We start from the raw sequence: 14,589 nt of genomic DNA on the forward strand, positions 1-14,589 counted from the left end.
AGGGTAAGGAATAGAGAGAAAAGATCAATGTGTAGGTTACCTTGTATAGTAAAAAGCATAAAAAACCTTTCTTCTGTCTCACGCCACTACTTAAACAAATAAACAAAGAATATATCAAGACTTGTTATCACTTGAAACTATTTTATTCACTTAGGGAAACAATAGATGACTTATTACACTCAATAATTTTCAGTTTTTTAAGTGTTTTTTTTCTCTCTAAGGTGTCCATGGTGCTGGAGGAGGTGGTGTGGCTGGTGTTAAAGGAGGTACCGCAGAGAATATAGTGTTTTTGTCAATAGATTCTAACGTCTCTTCTCCTGATAAAGCCACCAGAGCTGCGACCAGACCGGCATTACCGGCTAGAGTTGGTTCTGTGTAGTTGTAGTTTGAGCGAAGGTCATGGAACCCATCATGCTTGTCAGGTCCAGCAACCATTGCTCCTACAATGATGTTTGGATTATCTCTTTTGGTGTCTCTCCATTTCCATCCTCCTTTGCAGCTTTCTTTCTTTACGCTTTTCGGTATTGAAGCTCCTTTGTGATGTACATGTCTCGGGTAACGCTGTCCAAAATCCACAACATAACTCATATTCTGAGGGTTCTTACCAAGTATGTAATCAATCTGCCAAAGGACACAAAAGTTTTTAATCAGAAATTAAGTATTCTTTGTTTTGCTTCATTTATGGATTTAGAGGATGCATATATACCTGAGATCTGGCAAAGTCTCGTAGGACTTTAGTAGAATAGAAGTCAGGACCACAATACCATCCAGGAGTATCAGCAGCATCTAGATAATCACTGTAAAGCGCCGCCAAGAAAGCTGCGTTTGCAGCATATTGAAGAGGCTGTGGTTCTCCATGGTTCAGCTGGATTAAACCTCCTGCATAGATAATAGCTAGGTTATATAACTTTAACATTTCCAAAAACAGAACATGTCCACACACAAAAATAAAACAACTAAACTCACCCTTGGTTCTGTAGAATCTTGTGAAATAGGGTAAGTAAGAGCACATAACTACTCCTGTTTGATTGTGAAAGGTGCTCAAGATGTCTTCATATGGATATCCAGGGCTCATAAACAGCCTCAATCGCGTCAACAACAACTAAAAAGCACATATCAAGTGGTTAAAGAGTCAGCCAAAATAGCATTTGTTACCAAAGAACGTCTAATATTTAAGTCCAGTCCAAGTCCATTTAGTATGAGTTATTTTTGTGAGCAACCGATCCAAGAACAAATCCGTGAAGGTTCATGTTCAAAACGGACAATATCATACTAAGCTAGGGGTTGGGTTGGCTCTAGTAGATTGAGGGCACCCGGTCCGTCATTAACTACAATTTTTTCCAAAAAGAGAACTAACCTGAGCTCCGGGAAGCTTGTTATCCCAGCTAGATACTCCATAGTCAGGGCTATTCCAGAAAGCACCAGCTTTCCTAGCCATATCATGACTGGTAACATGATCAAGATATGTTACATTTCCAGTAGCGTAATACAACCAAGCTCCACCCCATAAGAGTTCATCCCAAAACAGGCTTGACTTGTAGAATTCACGAGACTGATTTTTACTGTTCTTATCTTTGACAAAGTCTGCATACTTATAAAGCGTCTTAGCTCCATGAACAAGCTTTTGAGAATAGACCCTGTTGTCTTTGAAAACAATGGACGCAGAAGCCAAAGCAGCAGCCATCTCTGCACCAAGATGAGAGCAGGAACCGTAACACGGAGTTACAATCCTTTCGTAGTCAATGTCCTCAGGACGCATCCAGCAGTAATGGTCATCATGTCCTGATCCGACCTGTGAACAAAAGGGAAACGTTTTATAAACAGAACAACGATCTCACAATGGCTTAAACATGCATTTTTGTTTCACCTGTTCCACCATCACATCGATTGTATCAGCACTACTGTTGAAAGTCTTGAGAAAATAGTCAGCTCCCCATTTAATGAGTTCTTTGACATGGTCTAGCTCCCCTGCAGCTTTGTATTTTGCGCTGTATTCAATCACACTCCAGCTCAACATGGTCATAGCGTAAGACATTGGGAAGTTGAACTTGGTTGCATCTCCAGCATCGTAGTAGCCTCCAACCAAATCTTTGTAGAATCCTCCTGTTTGATCTTTCCCGTCTTGCAAACATGAATCTCCCCTCCATGTCACGTTATTGTGCTCTGGTAGCTTCCCAGCTGCAAAAAAACATCACAACATAAGAATAGGACCGATCCTGAGCATAAGCTAGTGGCCCCTAATTTTTTTGGAAAAAACTTACACAGACTAGATTCCCAAATTTGTAAAAAATATATATATGTATATATATATTGAAACTATTACTAAATCGTTTTTAGTCTCCAAAATCTTAGGACCCGTACTGAGTGATAAGACATCAGATTAAAACAGAACAGAATGTCTAGATTAGCTGTTAATGCTTTTGTTTCTTGAGCTTACATTTCTGAGCGTTGAAGAACATGAGAGCTTTACGGAGAGCGACAGTGTAGTTTTCAGGTTCAGGTTCTGTCTGTTTGTGATGTGGCATGTGCCTTACGATCATGGTTATGGAGCCAGCGAGAAGGGTGGTTACAAGAACGGTTCCGAGAGTCCAGAGAAAGATCTTGCGGCTGACTAGCATACAACCGAGATCAACGTACTTCTTTTTCTTCGGCTGTGGTGGTTCGAGTAGCCAGCTCCGCCGCGTAGCGTCGAGTGGAGGAGGAAGAGTGGCACGGTCGTGTTCTTGCAATTTTCGGCTGCGATCGTCGTCTGTGATGGAGTCAGCTGCATTGATCTCTAGAGGAACAGTCAATGGGTGTCGTCCGTACATGTTGATGATGGGTCCCACTCTGATAAGATCTGAGGAAGTCTCTTTGTCTTTTTGTTTTCAAAGTAGAGAAGACGAAGTTGTTTGATGAGTGTGTGATGTGGAAAGTGAAAGTGAAGAAGCTTTAAAGACTTTGAGTTTAATTAAATATTCAGCCACGTGTCATTCATCGGTTCTGTGTCGGAATGTTTTATAAGATGATGATGTAATAGGAAGACGTAAACAAACACATGTAACATGTCAAAGATATTGAATTATTGTCGTAAATAGTTTTCTTAATGGCGGCTAAAACAAGGGAAGAAACAACGAACTACATTTGAACTTAACTCGATAACACAACCGAATATTCCCACTGATGATCTCTTGGCTGGAGCTGCTTCTACGATGATGGGAACACCAACACTTGGATTCGGGACCATGTACTGCTGATAAGACTGATTGATGCGAAGATCAGACACTTGAGACAAGGGTTTTATCTCGACGATGGCTTCTTCTTGTTTCTGAGGCAATGGAGTACTCCAAGGAGATGCTGATGATGTCTCTGGAGCATAAAGACGCTGAGTTTCATCGAACCAAAACGAGAGAGGAGGTGCTGTTGGCTCAAGAAGAGGAGCTGACACTGCGGAGGAGGAGTACTCACAATAGCATTGGTGTGGCTGAGAGGATGATGAAGCTTGCTTGTGTTTCTTCTTCTTTCTTGACCAGAACTTGAGCTTCTTCACTGCTTTCATAACCTTCATTGGATGGATACTGCTTTACGCTTAAGGAAATGGTACACTGCTGCCTTTTTGTATCAAAAGGTGACTATTTTGTAACCGTTGCAACAAAAAAAGTCAAAAGGAGCTATAATCTAATCTTCTTTAGCTTTTTGTGATTTTTTTCAGTCTTTGTGACCGTTTTATTATCACCATCTTGCAGAGGCCCCACACACCACACCTATCACTAATGATAACGACATTCTTTATCTAAATGCAAGTTATGTTGATACGTTCATCTTTGCCCATCAGGCCATCACCACCAAAGATTACCTCTAAATTAAAGTAAAACTATCGGTGAAGCTCTTAAAACACATGATTATATATGGCTTTAACATCAAACGAAATACCAGAAGCAGAAGATTTACGCATCCTATGGACGGATAAAGACGTTATGACCAGACTGAAAACATGGTCTTCTTGCAATAACTTCAAACTGTATGTTTAGTCATTGATGATTATCTAATTATCTTAAACACATGAGAGAGTCGCAGATGCGATATTGTCAGTCAACAACACAAGATTGCTTCAGAGTGCGTTTAGAAAAGAAGAACAAGGAAGTTGTATCCATGGGAAGAGAAGAAAAGGGACCAAAGCCAAAGCCTTACCCTTTACGGAACATATTCCCGAACTCGTCATTTGATTTTGGCGTCTCATCTGCTGCGATGGATTTGGGTGTCGTGAAGTTTAACATTTCGTGTACAATAACATGTCGTGAAGTTTAACATTTCATCTTACCAAGTAATTAACATCTTTCTGTTCTTTGCTATAGCTGCTGCAAGGTGCTCCTCATCCACAAAGTCAACATATGCTAGTCCCTGCGAGACACAAGGGCATGAAGCATATTAATATGTTGGTATGATTCGCTAGAACAGAAACTAGCAATGTTGGTATGATTCACTAAAACAGAAACTATTGCGTCTTGTCTCCGGGGTTCGGTAGACATGGATTCTATAATGGGGTCTCAATTTGCCGGGTTATTTGAGTTGCATGTTGTTCGTTGCCCCAACTCTGCGAAGCTAATAAACAGTTGCCTCTGCCGTCAGCTTCTTACCGATAGCAAGTACGAGCTTTGTTTCACTTTGCGACTTATCCTCTTTGCTTCTCACTGGATGAGTTTCAACAAATAACTGGGTTGAACTGCGGAGCATTCGATGCTGCCGATTCTGAAGCAGAGGATGATCTAGGTTCAACTATGTGGCACGCGCTTTTTCTAATCATGCAACTCATCTGTCAATCAAATAAATTATATAAATGATGGAATGAGAATGTGTTGCAACATGTCTAGGCTAATATTATAATTACACTATGGAGGAGCAAGTTGTATTAATGAAGAAAGAAGGTTATACAAAAAAAAAACGGTTATTATCTTAACGCATATAAATAGTGTAAATATACATATTTTTGTGAAAAATGTAATGTAAGTACTATTTATTATGATTGCATAAGAATAAGATAGTTTTCAAAAGTATAAACTATTTAGGCCTATTTAACAGAAAGAAAGAAAGAAAAAAAAAACTATTTATTGAGTATGATTGAATAGTTAGAAATTTTAAAAATAAAAGCATATAAAATACAATAGGTTAAAAAAAACATATAGGCAAAAATATTAAAAGGAATCATATTTTAATATTTAAGAAACATAATATGTTAAAACTGATAGCAATTAAACATAATACTCGAAATAAAATTCTAAGAAGGTTAAAAGTGAGTCCGACCGAACCTAGTTACAAAATCTATTTAAAATAGATGTGTCAGAGGTGTTAAAAAGTTAAGTTCTAGCATCAATACGAGTCGAATTAAGGGTTCGTCGGGAGCGCCTCCAATGATGAAACGCAAGGAACATGCGAAGGGCAGCTTGGAGGCGATCCCTCTGAAGAAGAAGATGGTGACTCATCACCAAAAACAAGTCTTTTGCGACGAGTCAAAGGACAATGGCGTTGGAAGCGGCGACAAGAGCCCAGGTAAGAAGCTAAAGGTCCTCCTCCCTTACGATATGGAGGTGGAGACACTGAGTAGATTGCCTGGAAAGTCGCTTATGAAGTTCCTATGCGTGTCCAAGAATTGGTATTCCCTTATCCGAAGCCAAAGATTCGTCGCTTCTTACTACGCTGCCAAGCCATCCCGTTTTGTAGCCGCTTTCACCAACAGTGTATTTGGTAAACCCGAGCGTCTCTTCATCATGTCGGGAGAGGAGGAGGAGGGAACTTCTTCTTTGGTTGCCAATCTAGACAAGACAATACCCTCAGTGACCTTGCCTCACGGCAGCGCCAAGTTTTCTTCCGTCCATGGCTTTCTCGCTTGTTTTGACTTGTCAAAGTTCATTATATGTAACCCTAGCACGGGGCAAGTCATTACCTTTCACTGCAAGGCAACGGGCACATCCTTGGGATACGATCCTGTAGATGATCAATTCAAAGCATTGACCCAGGTGACATCTATCTATGCTCATAACCCTAGTTCCATGGTGCACGAGGTTATAACACTTGGAAGAGGAGGAGTAGTATCTCGTACCCAAGTTACCTCCCCGCCTCATCACCCTCTAACTATGGGACGATGCATCAATGGTTTCATTTATTATGCTGCTTGGGCTCCAATTTTTGGAGCAACTCCTGTGTTTGTGTGTTTTGATGTTAGACATGAGAGGATACTAAGTTTTATCACAACGCCTAAGGATGTCATGCTTCGGGGGGCTTTTACCCTATTGATAGAATACAAAGGGAAGCTAGCTGTCGTTGTACCAGACTGTTCTAAATTTGGTCTTTCTTTCAACCGTTTTTATCTTTGGATACTGGAGGATGCGACGAAACATGAGTGGTCCAAACAAACATTTGAGCTTCCCTTGTCTCTTCCCTTCTCTCCTGCGGCGGGTGAGCGTTTGATTTCCCAAGGAACCATCAAGGCTGGTGACATCGTTTTCTCCCCAACAACTCTGCCAGGCCGTGCCCAGCCCTTCTATGTTTTCTACTTCAACCCAGACACGAAAAACATTAGAAGAGTCAGGATCCACGGAGTCGCTGATACTGAAGAGTTCTGGAGCCGTTATGGACTCACTGGCATTTGTCGCGCCTCTTTCTCACCCCAACACGCTGATAGTATTGCTTCTTTATAAAGCCAACTTGAAGCCAAGTGCATTGTTTTGGCTTTGTGTGCATTGAAAGATCTTACCTCCTTATGTTACAGTCCAAGATACATTTACTCTTGTGTAGGCTTGTGTGCTTTGAAGGTGATGATGATAATAAAACAATTTATGTTAAACGAAGACCAGATGGCACAGATTATTATTATTATTATTTTATGAGTAGAATATTATGGGTAGACTAGTATTATGATCCCACTATGCAGGAGTTATATTCATGAAATGTTATACAAATTATCTTAAAACATACTAGACTTTGATCCGCGTGACCGTGCAAATGTATTTTTTCAAAAATATGTTTTTATTTGTTTTCATGTCAATAATACTAGGGGTGGACAAAATACCAAATTTGAAGAACCGATCCCGATCCAAAAAATAGTAATAAACCCAAACTAAAATTGATTAAATATCTCAATTATTCAAAATTTTAGTTTTTGGAGAACCGAAACCAAATCCTAAGTATTTCAAATATCCGAATGTATCCGAAAAAGATTTATATATACTTACATATTAAGTATTTTTTTAGATTTACGCATTTTATGGACGGATAAAGACATGATGGCCGGACTGAAAACATGGTAATCTTGCAATAACTTCAAATTGTATATTTAGTTATTGAAAATTATCTAATTATCTTAACACAAACGAGAGCTTCAGATGCGACATTGTCAGTCTACAACATAAGATTGGTTCAGAGAGTGTGTTAAGAAAAGAAGAACAAGAAAGTTGTATCCAGGGGAAGAGAAGAGAAGGGACCAAAGCCCAAAGCCTTACTTTTTAAGGAACATATTCCTGAACTCGTCATTTGATTTTGGCGTCTCATCTACTGCGATGGGTTTGGGTGTCGTGAAGCCGAGTGCTTTAACAGTTCGTGGGATGGCGAACGTGTTCTTACCCCTCACCTCCACTTCATTTCCTCGCTTTTCACCCTCTGTTTCGCCATCAAGAGATGCTTTCGCCTTGTCAGAAACCTGGGATGTGTCCTTTGAATTCCCCGAACCTTCTGTGGAAGCAAATCATACCAAGGTTAATATTATTTTGCACCAGAAGTAGCTACGTAATTAATAAACTAGAAAGACAGAGATTCTCACCATTTCCACGCCGAGTGAAATCTTTTTTACCCTTCTTTGGATTTGACCGTGCTATACTGATCTTCTTACCAAGTAACATCTTTCTGTTCTTTGCTATAGCTGCTGCAAGGTGCTCATCATCCACAAAGTCAACGTATGCCAGTCCCTGAGAGATACAAGAGCATCAAGCAATCCACAATATTGGCATGCTTCACTAAAACAAATAGTCGTTGGCAGTATGCATTTAATTGCTATCTATGGTGAACAGTTCCCAGCAACAACCGCGATGGAAAGATCTAGTTGCTTATTATCTATTACAAACAGGATTTCATCTAAAGCATGACCACGCGGAGATTTTCAGATTCATTAACAGTAACAGTAAATAATGACATCACATATTATGAAGGTGTGTTCGACAGACATACCCTTGGTTTTCCAGTGCCTTTGTCATGGAGAATGCGAATGGAAGCAACACCACCAACATCGCTAAAGAACTTGCGTATATCTTCCTCTTGCGCCTGCCAAAAACAGCATAACCTGTATCAGAATGTCCCACATTTTTCTTCCAATAGGTCTACTTCGTAAATTTAACATGAAGCTCATATATACTTACCTTAGGACTGAGATTTGAAAGAAAAGCTGTACACTCGTCTGTAAAGATTTTCGGCTTCACTGGTTTAGCGCCTTCTGACTCTTCTCTCTTTGAATCAGCTGCTTTTTCAGTCTCTGACTTACTTATTTTGTTTGGTACAGTTGCAGTCTTACCTTCTGCTTCCTCGTCATTCATCTTTTGACCTTTACTCTTTTGCCGCTTAGCAGAAGACTCTTCTTCTACATTCGGTCCAGCTTTTCTCTTTTCACGTGTACTCTTTTGTGGGTTATGCTCTTTTACGCCGGCTGACGGTTTGACAGGTGCAGACTCTTGTTGTAGCCTTATCAGTTGTAGCTCTTCCAAGCGGGGTGTTACCTAAGGAACCAAAAACCAGCAAATCATATAATTTACAGCTTTTACAATTCGTCAACGTGTCCTTTTAGCACGAATGCATTGCTTTTTAAATAAGAACTTCAGAGTCTAAATTTCGGAAGCCAAGAGTAACCCAGTAAACATGAATCTAATACTAATTTAACAGATTAAGTTTGGCGTATTTATCACATCACGGTTAGCATAAAATCCAAAACCAGTTTAAATCTATCAATATTCACCATTATCTAGAAATGTCGAAAGATAGTAAACAATAATACCTTTTGTACTGCATGGTCAAAATCTTCCAAAGCTCCATGCTCCCTTTCAAAGCGCAACCATCCATGGCATATATCCTGGAAGATTGTCCTTCTTAGGAAATGATATAGGCGTATAGAAATTCGACATGGATACTTAGCATACGGTGCATTCATATTTCCAGTTGCCACCTTTACAGATGGTTTCTCTAATCTATATCAATAATAGACTGCAATTTTAGGGGCATGTGAAGCCAAAGAATGTGTTGTTAGAGCTAAATATCCCTACTTCGATAACAAAGCAAAAGTAAGAGTAACACATAAAACAAGAGGGAATAGAGTGCATACTTCTGAGCCAGTCCCATCAAATTTTCTTGTATAGCACCTCCGGTAAATAGATCTTGCTTCCTTTACATGCCCCAAACGTACTTCCATATCGATATATGCATGCCAGGCTGCTAGCATCCCACCACTGGAGAGAAGGAAGTAACATAAATTATAATGGACCAGTTTACCTTATTCTGACAAGTGACAAATGCTGTAATCTACCTGGATTATTTGAAGAATAAAACTATAATAAATCAAATATAAGGGATATAGCTTGCAAAACCTCTTTTTCAGAAAGCTGTCCCAAACACCTCTTGCTCCAGCTAGATCTTTTCCAATATTCAGTTCCAAGTTAGCCCAGTAAGCATGTAAACGCACCAAACTGTCTGTATTTTGCATCTGAGGCGTTAGATAATCAGATGCTTGCTGACAGGAAAGAAACATTAAGTTAGTTCAAGTGATGCAGAAGAGGTCCAAATCACGAGAAAAGCTAAATGCAAAACCACTTTTACAAAAAAAAAACCTAGATAGCATTTCAAATAGAAAGATGCAACTAACTAAAAGAACTGCTAACATACAAAGATCTTGAAAGATGGGAACAGGAATTTGAGGATATTATTGATGGTAAAAGCAGCATACAAACCTGAAAAGTTTCTCTTATTAGAGAATAATCCAAAGTCTCCACCATCGAAGTTGAAATCATTCTCCTTCTCAGACCATCTACTCGAGTGAGGTATAATTCCAGGTACTGATGAGGAACATCTCATAAGAATTACATTGGATAGAGTGAATGGATACATGCAAGAAAATAGATAAGAAAATCATGGAAGCAAAAGCTGTACCTCCTCAAAAGAGGAAAATGTGCACTGCAATGACTTCTCAAAGACCTGTATGAAACAATTTGAATGGTAGAATATTTCTCAGCATAACTTTCTGAAAATCTCATAGCACAACAAATGAGATATGGTAAGAAGACGATAACAGGGATAAATCAATGTTGGGGCGAGTATCCTTTCCTTTCAATATATTTATTTTGGTTTTTAATTTAAACAACAGAGACTTACATCATAAATATCTTTTTCAGATGCAGAACCACGCTCTAAAGCAAGCAAATAACGAGTCCAAAGATCTCCAGTCCAAGGGCAACTTCTAGTCGCCCTAGAATAAGCATGCGTTATAGCTTTTCCAACCTGCGCAGGAAGTTCATAGTACAAATAAAGCAGAAAATGTTAGAGAAAACAAGATAAGACTGACAAAAAAATCCCACAAAGAAGCTACAACAAGAGATGAAAAACCTTCAAAGTTTTATCAAGATAGCTGGTGTAGTCTATCCACAAGTCACTTGAAACCGGGAATTCAGCCACAGCACGTTCATATATAGCTTGAACTCGGGTAGGATCTCCAGACGTCTGCTCAAACTTAATGTAACTCTACAAAAAAACAGTCATCAGGTTTCCAAATAGACAAGTCTCTAGATTCAGATCCGTCACGCAATATGATTACAGATGGTAGGCATATTACAATTCAACTTCAACACAGCATACAGACAAATATTAACTGCAAAATAAGCCATACGCACCATTAAATGCTGAAACTTTTCCGTGTCGGATAAATCTTTCTTGGATATGTTCTCTTCAAGATGGGCACGTTCACTATACATCTGTAGTGCCTTCTTGTTTGCAACAGCAACCTGGGGAGAAACCTTACTCAAATCATCAGATCCAATATCAAGGTCAGTGCCCTGTTCCAACTCCCAAGCCTTATATGTAGTAAGCGTGGAGCTCAAATCTTTCAGCGGAACAGACAGGTGACGGTGAAATATGCTCCGAATCCTTTGTATCTGTTTATTCCTTTCCTGCAAAATAAAACGAGTTCTTACTAAATCCAAAGAACTATAAACAAATGAAAATTTTGTTCTCCCGCTTCTATACTCAGTGAATCTTCCTAAGACACAAACCTCGCTAACATGCTGCTAGAATGCAGTGAATAAAACAAAAATGAACAAAATCAAGAAAATAAATCCCACCTCAAGGTCAGCCTTGTCAATAGTGTCTAAGATGCCTTGCTCGAACTCTCTATATCCTTCCCATATTCTATTGCCGTCAGTAACATGGAATCCCGCAGCCGGAATAGCACGTTCAAAAAGATTCCTCATTTTTGAGACTCCATCAGGTGTATACCCATGTACGGATGGATCAAACTCACGCAAGAAGTTCAGGTAGTCACACCAAAGAGATACAGACTGCATACAAGAACAAATATTGGCTTATTAATATAATAAAAGCCTCAAAGGTATACAATTCTTCCCACAAGTACTCACGAGTCACTACTTTACAATCAACAGAAGAAGAAAATGGTATACAATTCTTCGAGATGTTGTTTCGAGTAGAGAAGAGAACATACCTGATAATCAGAAAGTCCCCGTTCGTAAAGCTTAACAATTTCAGGCACATTATCACTGCAGAACGAACCGTAAACAAAGAATGATTAAAGCAGAGCAAGTGAAGCCTATGATGAAAACGGAAGCACGAGCAATAGATCATATTAAGAGACAAAGAACAGCAGATACTATCTTACCTAGACGCTAAAGACGCCTCATCCCGTGCCCACTCAAGCCACAAAGAAGGACTCAACGGAAACATAGCACTCATAGCTTCTCTTGCTTCTCTTAGCTTCTCAAGGTTCGCTGTTTTCCTCAGAAGCTTTATATACTGCCAACAAAAAAAAGTTTGAAAACCTGTGAGAACCCATCCACAGGCTCTCAGGCACATAAGCAATAGCACAATTGTTCAAGTGTTATAGCAAAAGGGAAGAAGGTGAAGGGAGTGATTATTACTTGGACATAAGCATCGTAGTTGTAAGGATTGGCGGAGAGCTCCGACTCGAGGGCTTCAATCTGGTGATTCGACTCGGCCTCGTCCTCTGAATCGGAATCGGACTCGCCGGAATCATCCGACGAGGGTGTGATGGTTTGGGCAGGGGTAGGGTTTACGGTTGAAGCGTCTTCCATCTTCTGATCGCTGCTAACGAGTAGCTCAGTGTCATCCATCTTTAGGTTTTAGGGTTTATTTTGCTCTCTCAGTTACAACAGTGGCTGACGAACTCCTCCGTCGTCGTCGAGGCTGAAGCAACTAAATCAATTTAAAAGCTAGCTGAACCGGTTTAATGAAGTCTCACTAAACCAGTTGGTCAACTTTGACCTCGAATTGATATTCTAGAGCCCTTTATAGGCCCAGAAATAAAATAAGCCTTGTTTTATGAATTTTTCTTGGTCTAGGTTGGTTTAGAGTAGACCAACTTGAAGTCGGTTCCATCCGTTTCGACGGGTCAGCATTGTTGACTTTCTAAACCGGTATACTAATCACTCAACTGAACCTACTTTCCTAGACCAACTCGGTTTACCACCAACCGAACCGGTTCTTTCCAATTTCTCAAATTAGTTCAAAACGAGTTAATGGACCAAGTGTGTGCTTTTCTCAATCTTAGAATAAGAACCAAGTGAAACCATAACTTTAGAATTGAATCAAATACTAGTTAGTTATTATACTAAGATTTGAATGAGAGAAATAACAAGAGTTACAAAAGGGGTGTTACATGTGGGCTTATATGCATGTGATGCCAAACATTTGGCAGACAAGTGCACATGCCCAAGCGTTAAAAACGTTAATTACAATCTCCACCAGCTGTAATATTTTTTATATTAGGATCTCGACACATTTTTAGATGGCACAACTCATAACTAGAGTCCATCTATTAAATCACAAATCAGGTCAAGAAGAAAAAAGATAGCACACCATGAGTGGCTACTCCAAAATGGATTCAACAGATCAGAAACCCAACCCGGTCGATCACCAGACTCAGAAACCAGATCCGGAACCTGCTGAGATGAGACCTAGGCTTAGCAGGAACAGGTCAGTGGCTGCATCAGAGCATCCGAATCACTCACCAATGAAGCCTGCTGTGTCTATGATGAGAAGATCTTCGTCTGTCAGCTCTGCCACCACGTGGCCTCTTCCTTTCAACGAAGGAAATGATAAAGAGAAGGTCCATGAGAAGAAGAAGGGTAACAACATCAAGAAAAAAGCATTCGTTAAGGCTTGTAAGCGATTCTTTGGGATCTCTTAAAACTCTTTTTGTTTTGTTTTTCCTCTCTAGTCTCTCTATCTACCATATTATATAGATCTGGATGTTATTTTCCATTAAAGTCCTATCGCTTTTTTATGAAACGTTTAATACAAGAACATGTTCCTTATATAACTGTTATCGTCTGCTTTGAATATTCGATCAGTGATTTTGACTTATGTTCCCTTTTTTTTTCTTTATGTATCAATGATCTTTCATTGAAACACACACATTTTTAAGAAACGTAATGAAGATCTTCTTGTATTTATAATTGAATTTGTCCACCAACATATACATATACACATAGAGATTTAACTTAGGTTCCAACAGACTGGAAGATTACAAACTAAATGTGTAAATACATTTTTGTATAGACAAATAGTATATTCAAAGATGTGGAATATATTCGTCATACAAAACGACACTGTAAACCCACTACGTTTCGTAAATGTGAATCCATCGAAACAAAATGAAAATCTGCAAGTTTCAAAGAAAACAAACAAAATGAAAATCTGCCCAAAGATAATATTATAGAAATAATAAGATGAATAAACTGAATATTAAAGATGATTATGACTCACAAAGTCGACAAAAAAAAAGATGAATATGCCTCTTGACTCCAGAATTGTCCTTTGCTGTAAAATCCGACCAAGAATCGTCGAGTCCAATGCACTTGCACATGGAGAGTTCAGTTTTGTTTTTCTAATTAGGAAATAATGTACGTTTTCATCATTTTTCTAATGAAAAAATGTTTTAGAGCAAGTAAAGTATATAGATAAGAAAAACTTATCAGGAATATCGACGACTTGATTGCCAAATTTGAAGTCCACATGCTCCAAGACCAATGACATAATGCAAAAAATCCTTACCACATATGTAGGCATGAGCCTTCCTTTCTATTGCTTCTTGATATCTGAAACTTTTACTTCAAGTTGTATGTTATTTCATGATCTTTAATTAGTTAGATGATCTAACTTAGATCTTAAACTTGTTAATTATCGTCTAACAAGTTTTTTAAAGGACCTTACAGAATGTACAACCGCTATTCCCGTCAACCTTTACCACATTGATTTGTAATGATGAACATGGTTTTGTTATTAACAAGCACATTTAGTTATTGCAACTAATTTATTCCCTGATGGCATTTTGCG

At 39.0% G+C, this 14,589-nt stretch overlaps 5 protein-coding genes across 5 annotated transcripts; 2 read left to right on the forward strand and 3 right to left on the reverse strand.

The window, feature by feature from the left end:
* Positions 1–13: 13 nt before the first annotated feature.
* On the reverse strand, positions 14–2,901 carry LOC103861904 (endoglucanase 21). Its single transcript, XM_009139617.3, has 6 exons — positions 2,438–2,901; positions 1,868–2,178; positions 1,358–1,792; positions 967–1,102; positions 707–879; positions 14–621 (listed from the first exon to the last, which is right to left on the reverse strand). Exons 1-6 carry the CDS (start codon positions 2,808–2,810, stop codon positions 217–219), a joined length of 1,833 nt encoding a protein of 610 aa, XP_009137865.1. The 5' UTR covers positions 2,811–2,901; the 3' UTR covers positions 14–216.
* A 139-nt stretch (positions 2,902–3,040) lies between these two features.
* On the reverse strand, positions 3,041–3,582 carry LOC103861914. Its single transcript, XM_009139628.3, has one exon. It carries the CDS (start codon positions 3,545–3,547, stop codon positions 3,083–3,085), a length of 465 nt encoding a protein of 154 aa, XP_009137876.1. The 5' UTR covers positions 3,548–3,582; the 3' UTR covers positions 3,041–3,082.
* Positions 3,583–5,343: 1,761 nt separating this feature from the next.
* LOC103864626 (F-box protein At1g30790) lies at positions 5,344–6,869 on the forward strand. The gene has a single exon (XM_009142394.2). It carries the CDS (start codon positions 5,388–5,390, stop codon positions 6,672–6,674), a length of 1,287 nt encoding a protein of 428 aa, XP_009140642.2. The 5' UTR covers positions 5,344–5,387; the 3' UTR covers positions 6,675–6,869.
* A 400-nt stretch (positions 6,870–7,269) lies between these two features.
* On the reverse strand, positions 7,270–12,421 carry LOC103861930 (squamous cell carcinoma antigen recognized by T-cells 3). The gene is made up of 16 exons (XM_009139646.3): positions 12,153–12,421; positions 11,894–12,027; positions 11,720–11,774; positions 11,343–11,558; positions 10,896–11,171; positions 10,612–10,746; positions 10,381–10,506; positions 10,159–10,203; positions 9,960–10,064; positions 9,600–9,742; positions 9,338–9,461; positions 9,014–9,088; positions 8,385–8,738; positions 8,197–8,289; positions 7,793–7,937; positions 7,270–7,704 (listed from the first exon to the last, which is right to left on the reverse strand). Exons 1-16 carry the CDS (start codon positions 12,363–12,365, stop codon positions 7,472–7,474), a joined length of 2,472 nt encoding a protein of 823 aa, XP_009137894.1. The 5' UTR covers positions 12,366–12,421; the 3' UTR covers positions 7,270–7,471.
* Positions 12,422–12,946: 525 nt separating this feature from the next.
* LOC103861940 lies at positions 12,947–13,706 on the forward strand. The gene has a single exon (XM_009139655.3). The coding sequence runs from the start codon at positions 13,112–13,114 to the stop codon at positions 13,439–13,441; it is 330 nt and encodes a 109-aa protein (XP_009137903.1). The 5' UTR covers positions 12,947–13,111; the 3' UTR covers positions 13,442–13,706.
* The last annotated feature ends 883 nt before the right edge of the window (positions 13,707–14,589 follow it).

This window comes from Brassica rapa, chromosome A01, assembly GCF_000309985.2.
Source record: "Brassica rapa cultivar Chiifu-401-42 chromosome A01, CAAS_Brap_v3.01, whole genome shotgun sequence".
Taxonomy (NCBI): domain Eukaryota; kingdom Viridiplantae; phylum Streptophyta; class Magnoliopsida; order Brassicales; family Brassicaceae; genus Brassica; species Brassica rapa.

Bases quoted from the DNA above. Each gene is read 5' to 3' on its own strand.
- LOC103861930 (XM_009139646.3), bottom strand. From the start codon at position 12,365: ATGGATGACACTGAGCTACTCGTTAGCAGCGATCAGAAGATGGAAGAC. The intron at 11,775-11,893 runs GTAAGATAGTAT...TTCGTTCTGCAG, and splicing joins GAGGCGTCTTTAGCGTCTAG to TGATAATGTGCCTGAAATTG. The intron at 11,559-11,719 runs GTATGTTCTCTT...TCTTGTATGCAG, and splicing joins GGGGACTTTCTGATTATCAG to TCTGTATCTCTTTGGTGTGA.
- LOC103861904 (XM_009139617.3), bottom strand. From the start codon at position 2,810: ATGTACGGACGACACCCATTGACTGTTCCTCTAGAGATCAATGCAGCT. The intron at 1,793-1,867 runs GTGAAACAAAAA...TTTTGTTCACAG, and splicing joins TCGATGTGATGGTGGAACAG to GTCGGATCAGGACATGATGA. The intron at 622-706 runs GTATATATGCAT...GTCCTTTGGCAG, and splicing joins GAGACTTTGCCAGATCTCAG to ATTGATTACATACTTGGTAA.
- LOC103861914 (XM_009139628.3), bottom strand. From the start codon at position 3,547: ATGAAGGTTATGAAAGCAGTGAAGAAGCTCAAGTTCTGGTCAAGAAAG.
- LOC103864626 (XM_009142394.2), top strand. From the start codon at position 5,388: ATGATGAAACGCAAGGAACATGCGAAGGGCAGCTTGGAGGCGATCCCT.
- LOC103861940 (XM_009139655.3), top strand. From the start codon at position 13,112: ATGAGTGGCTACTCCAAAATGGATTCAACAGATCAGAAACCCAACCCG.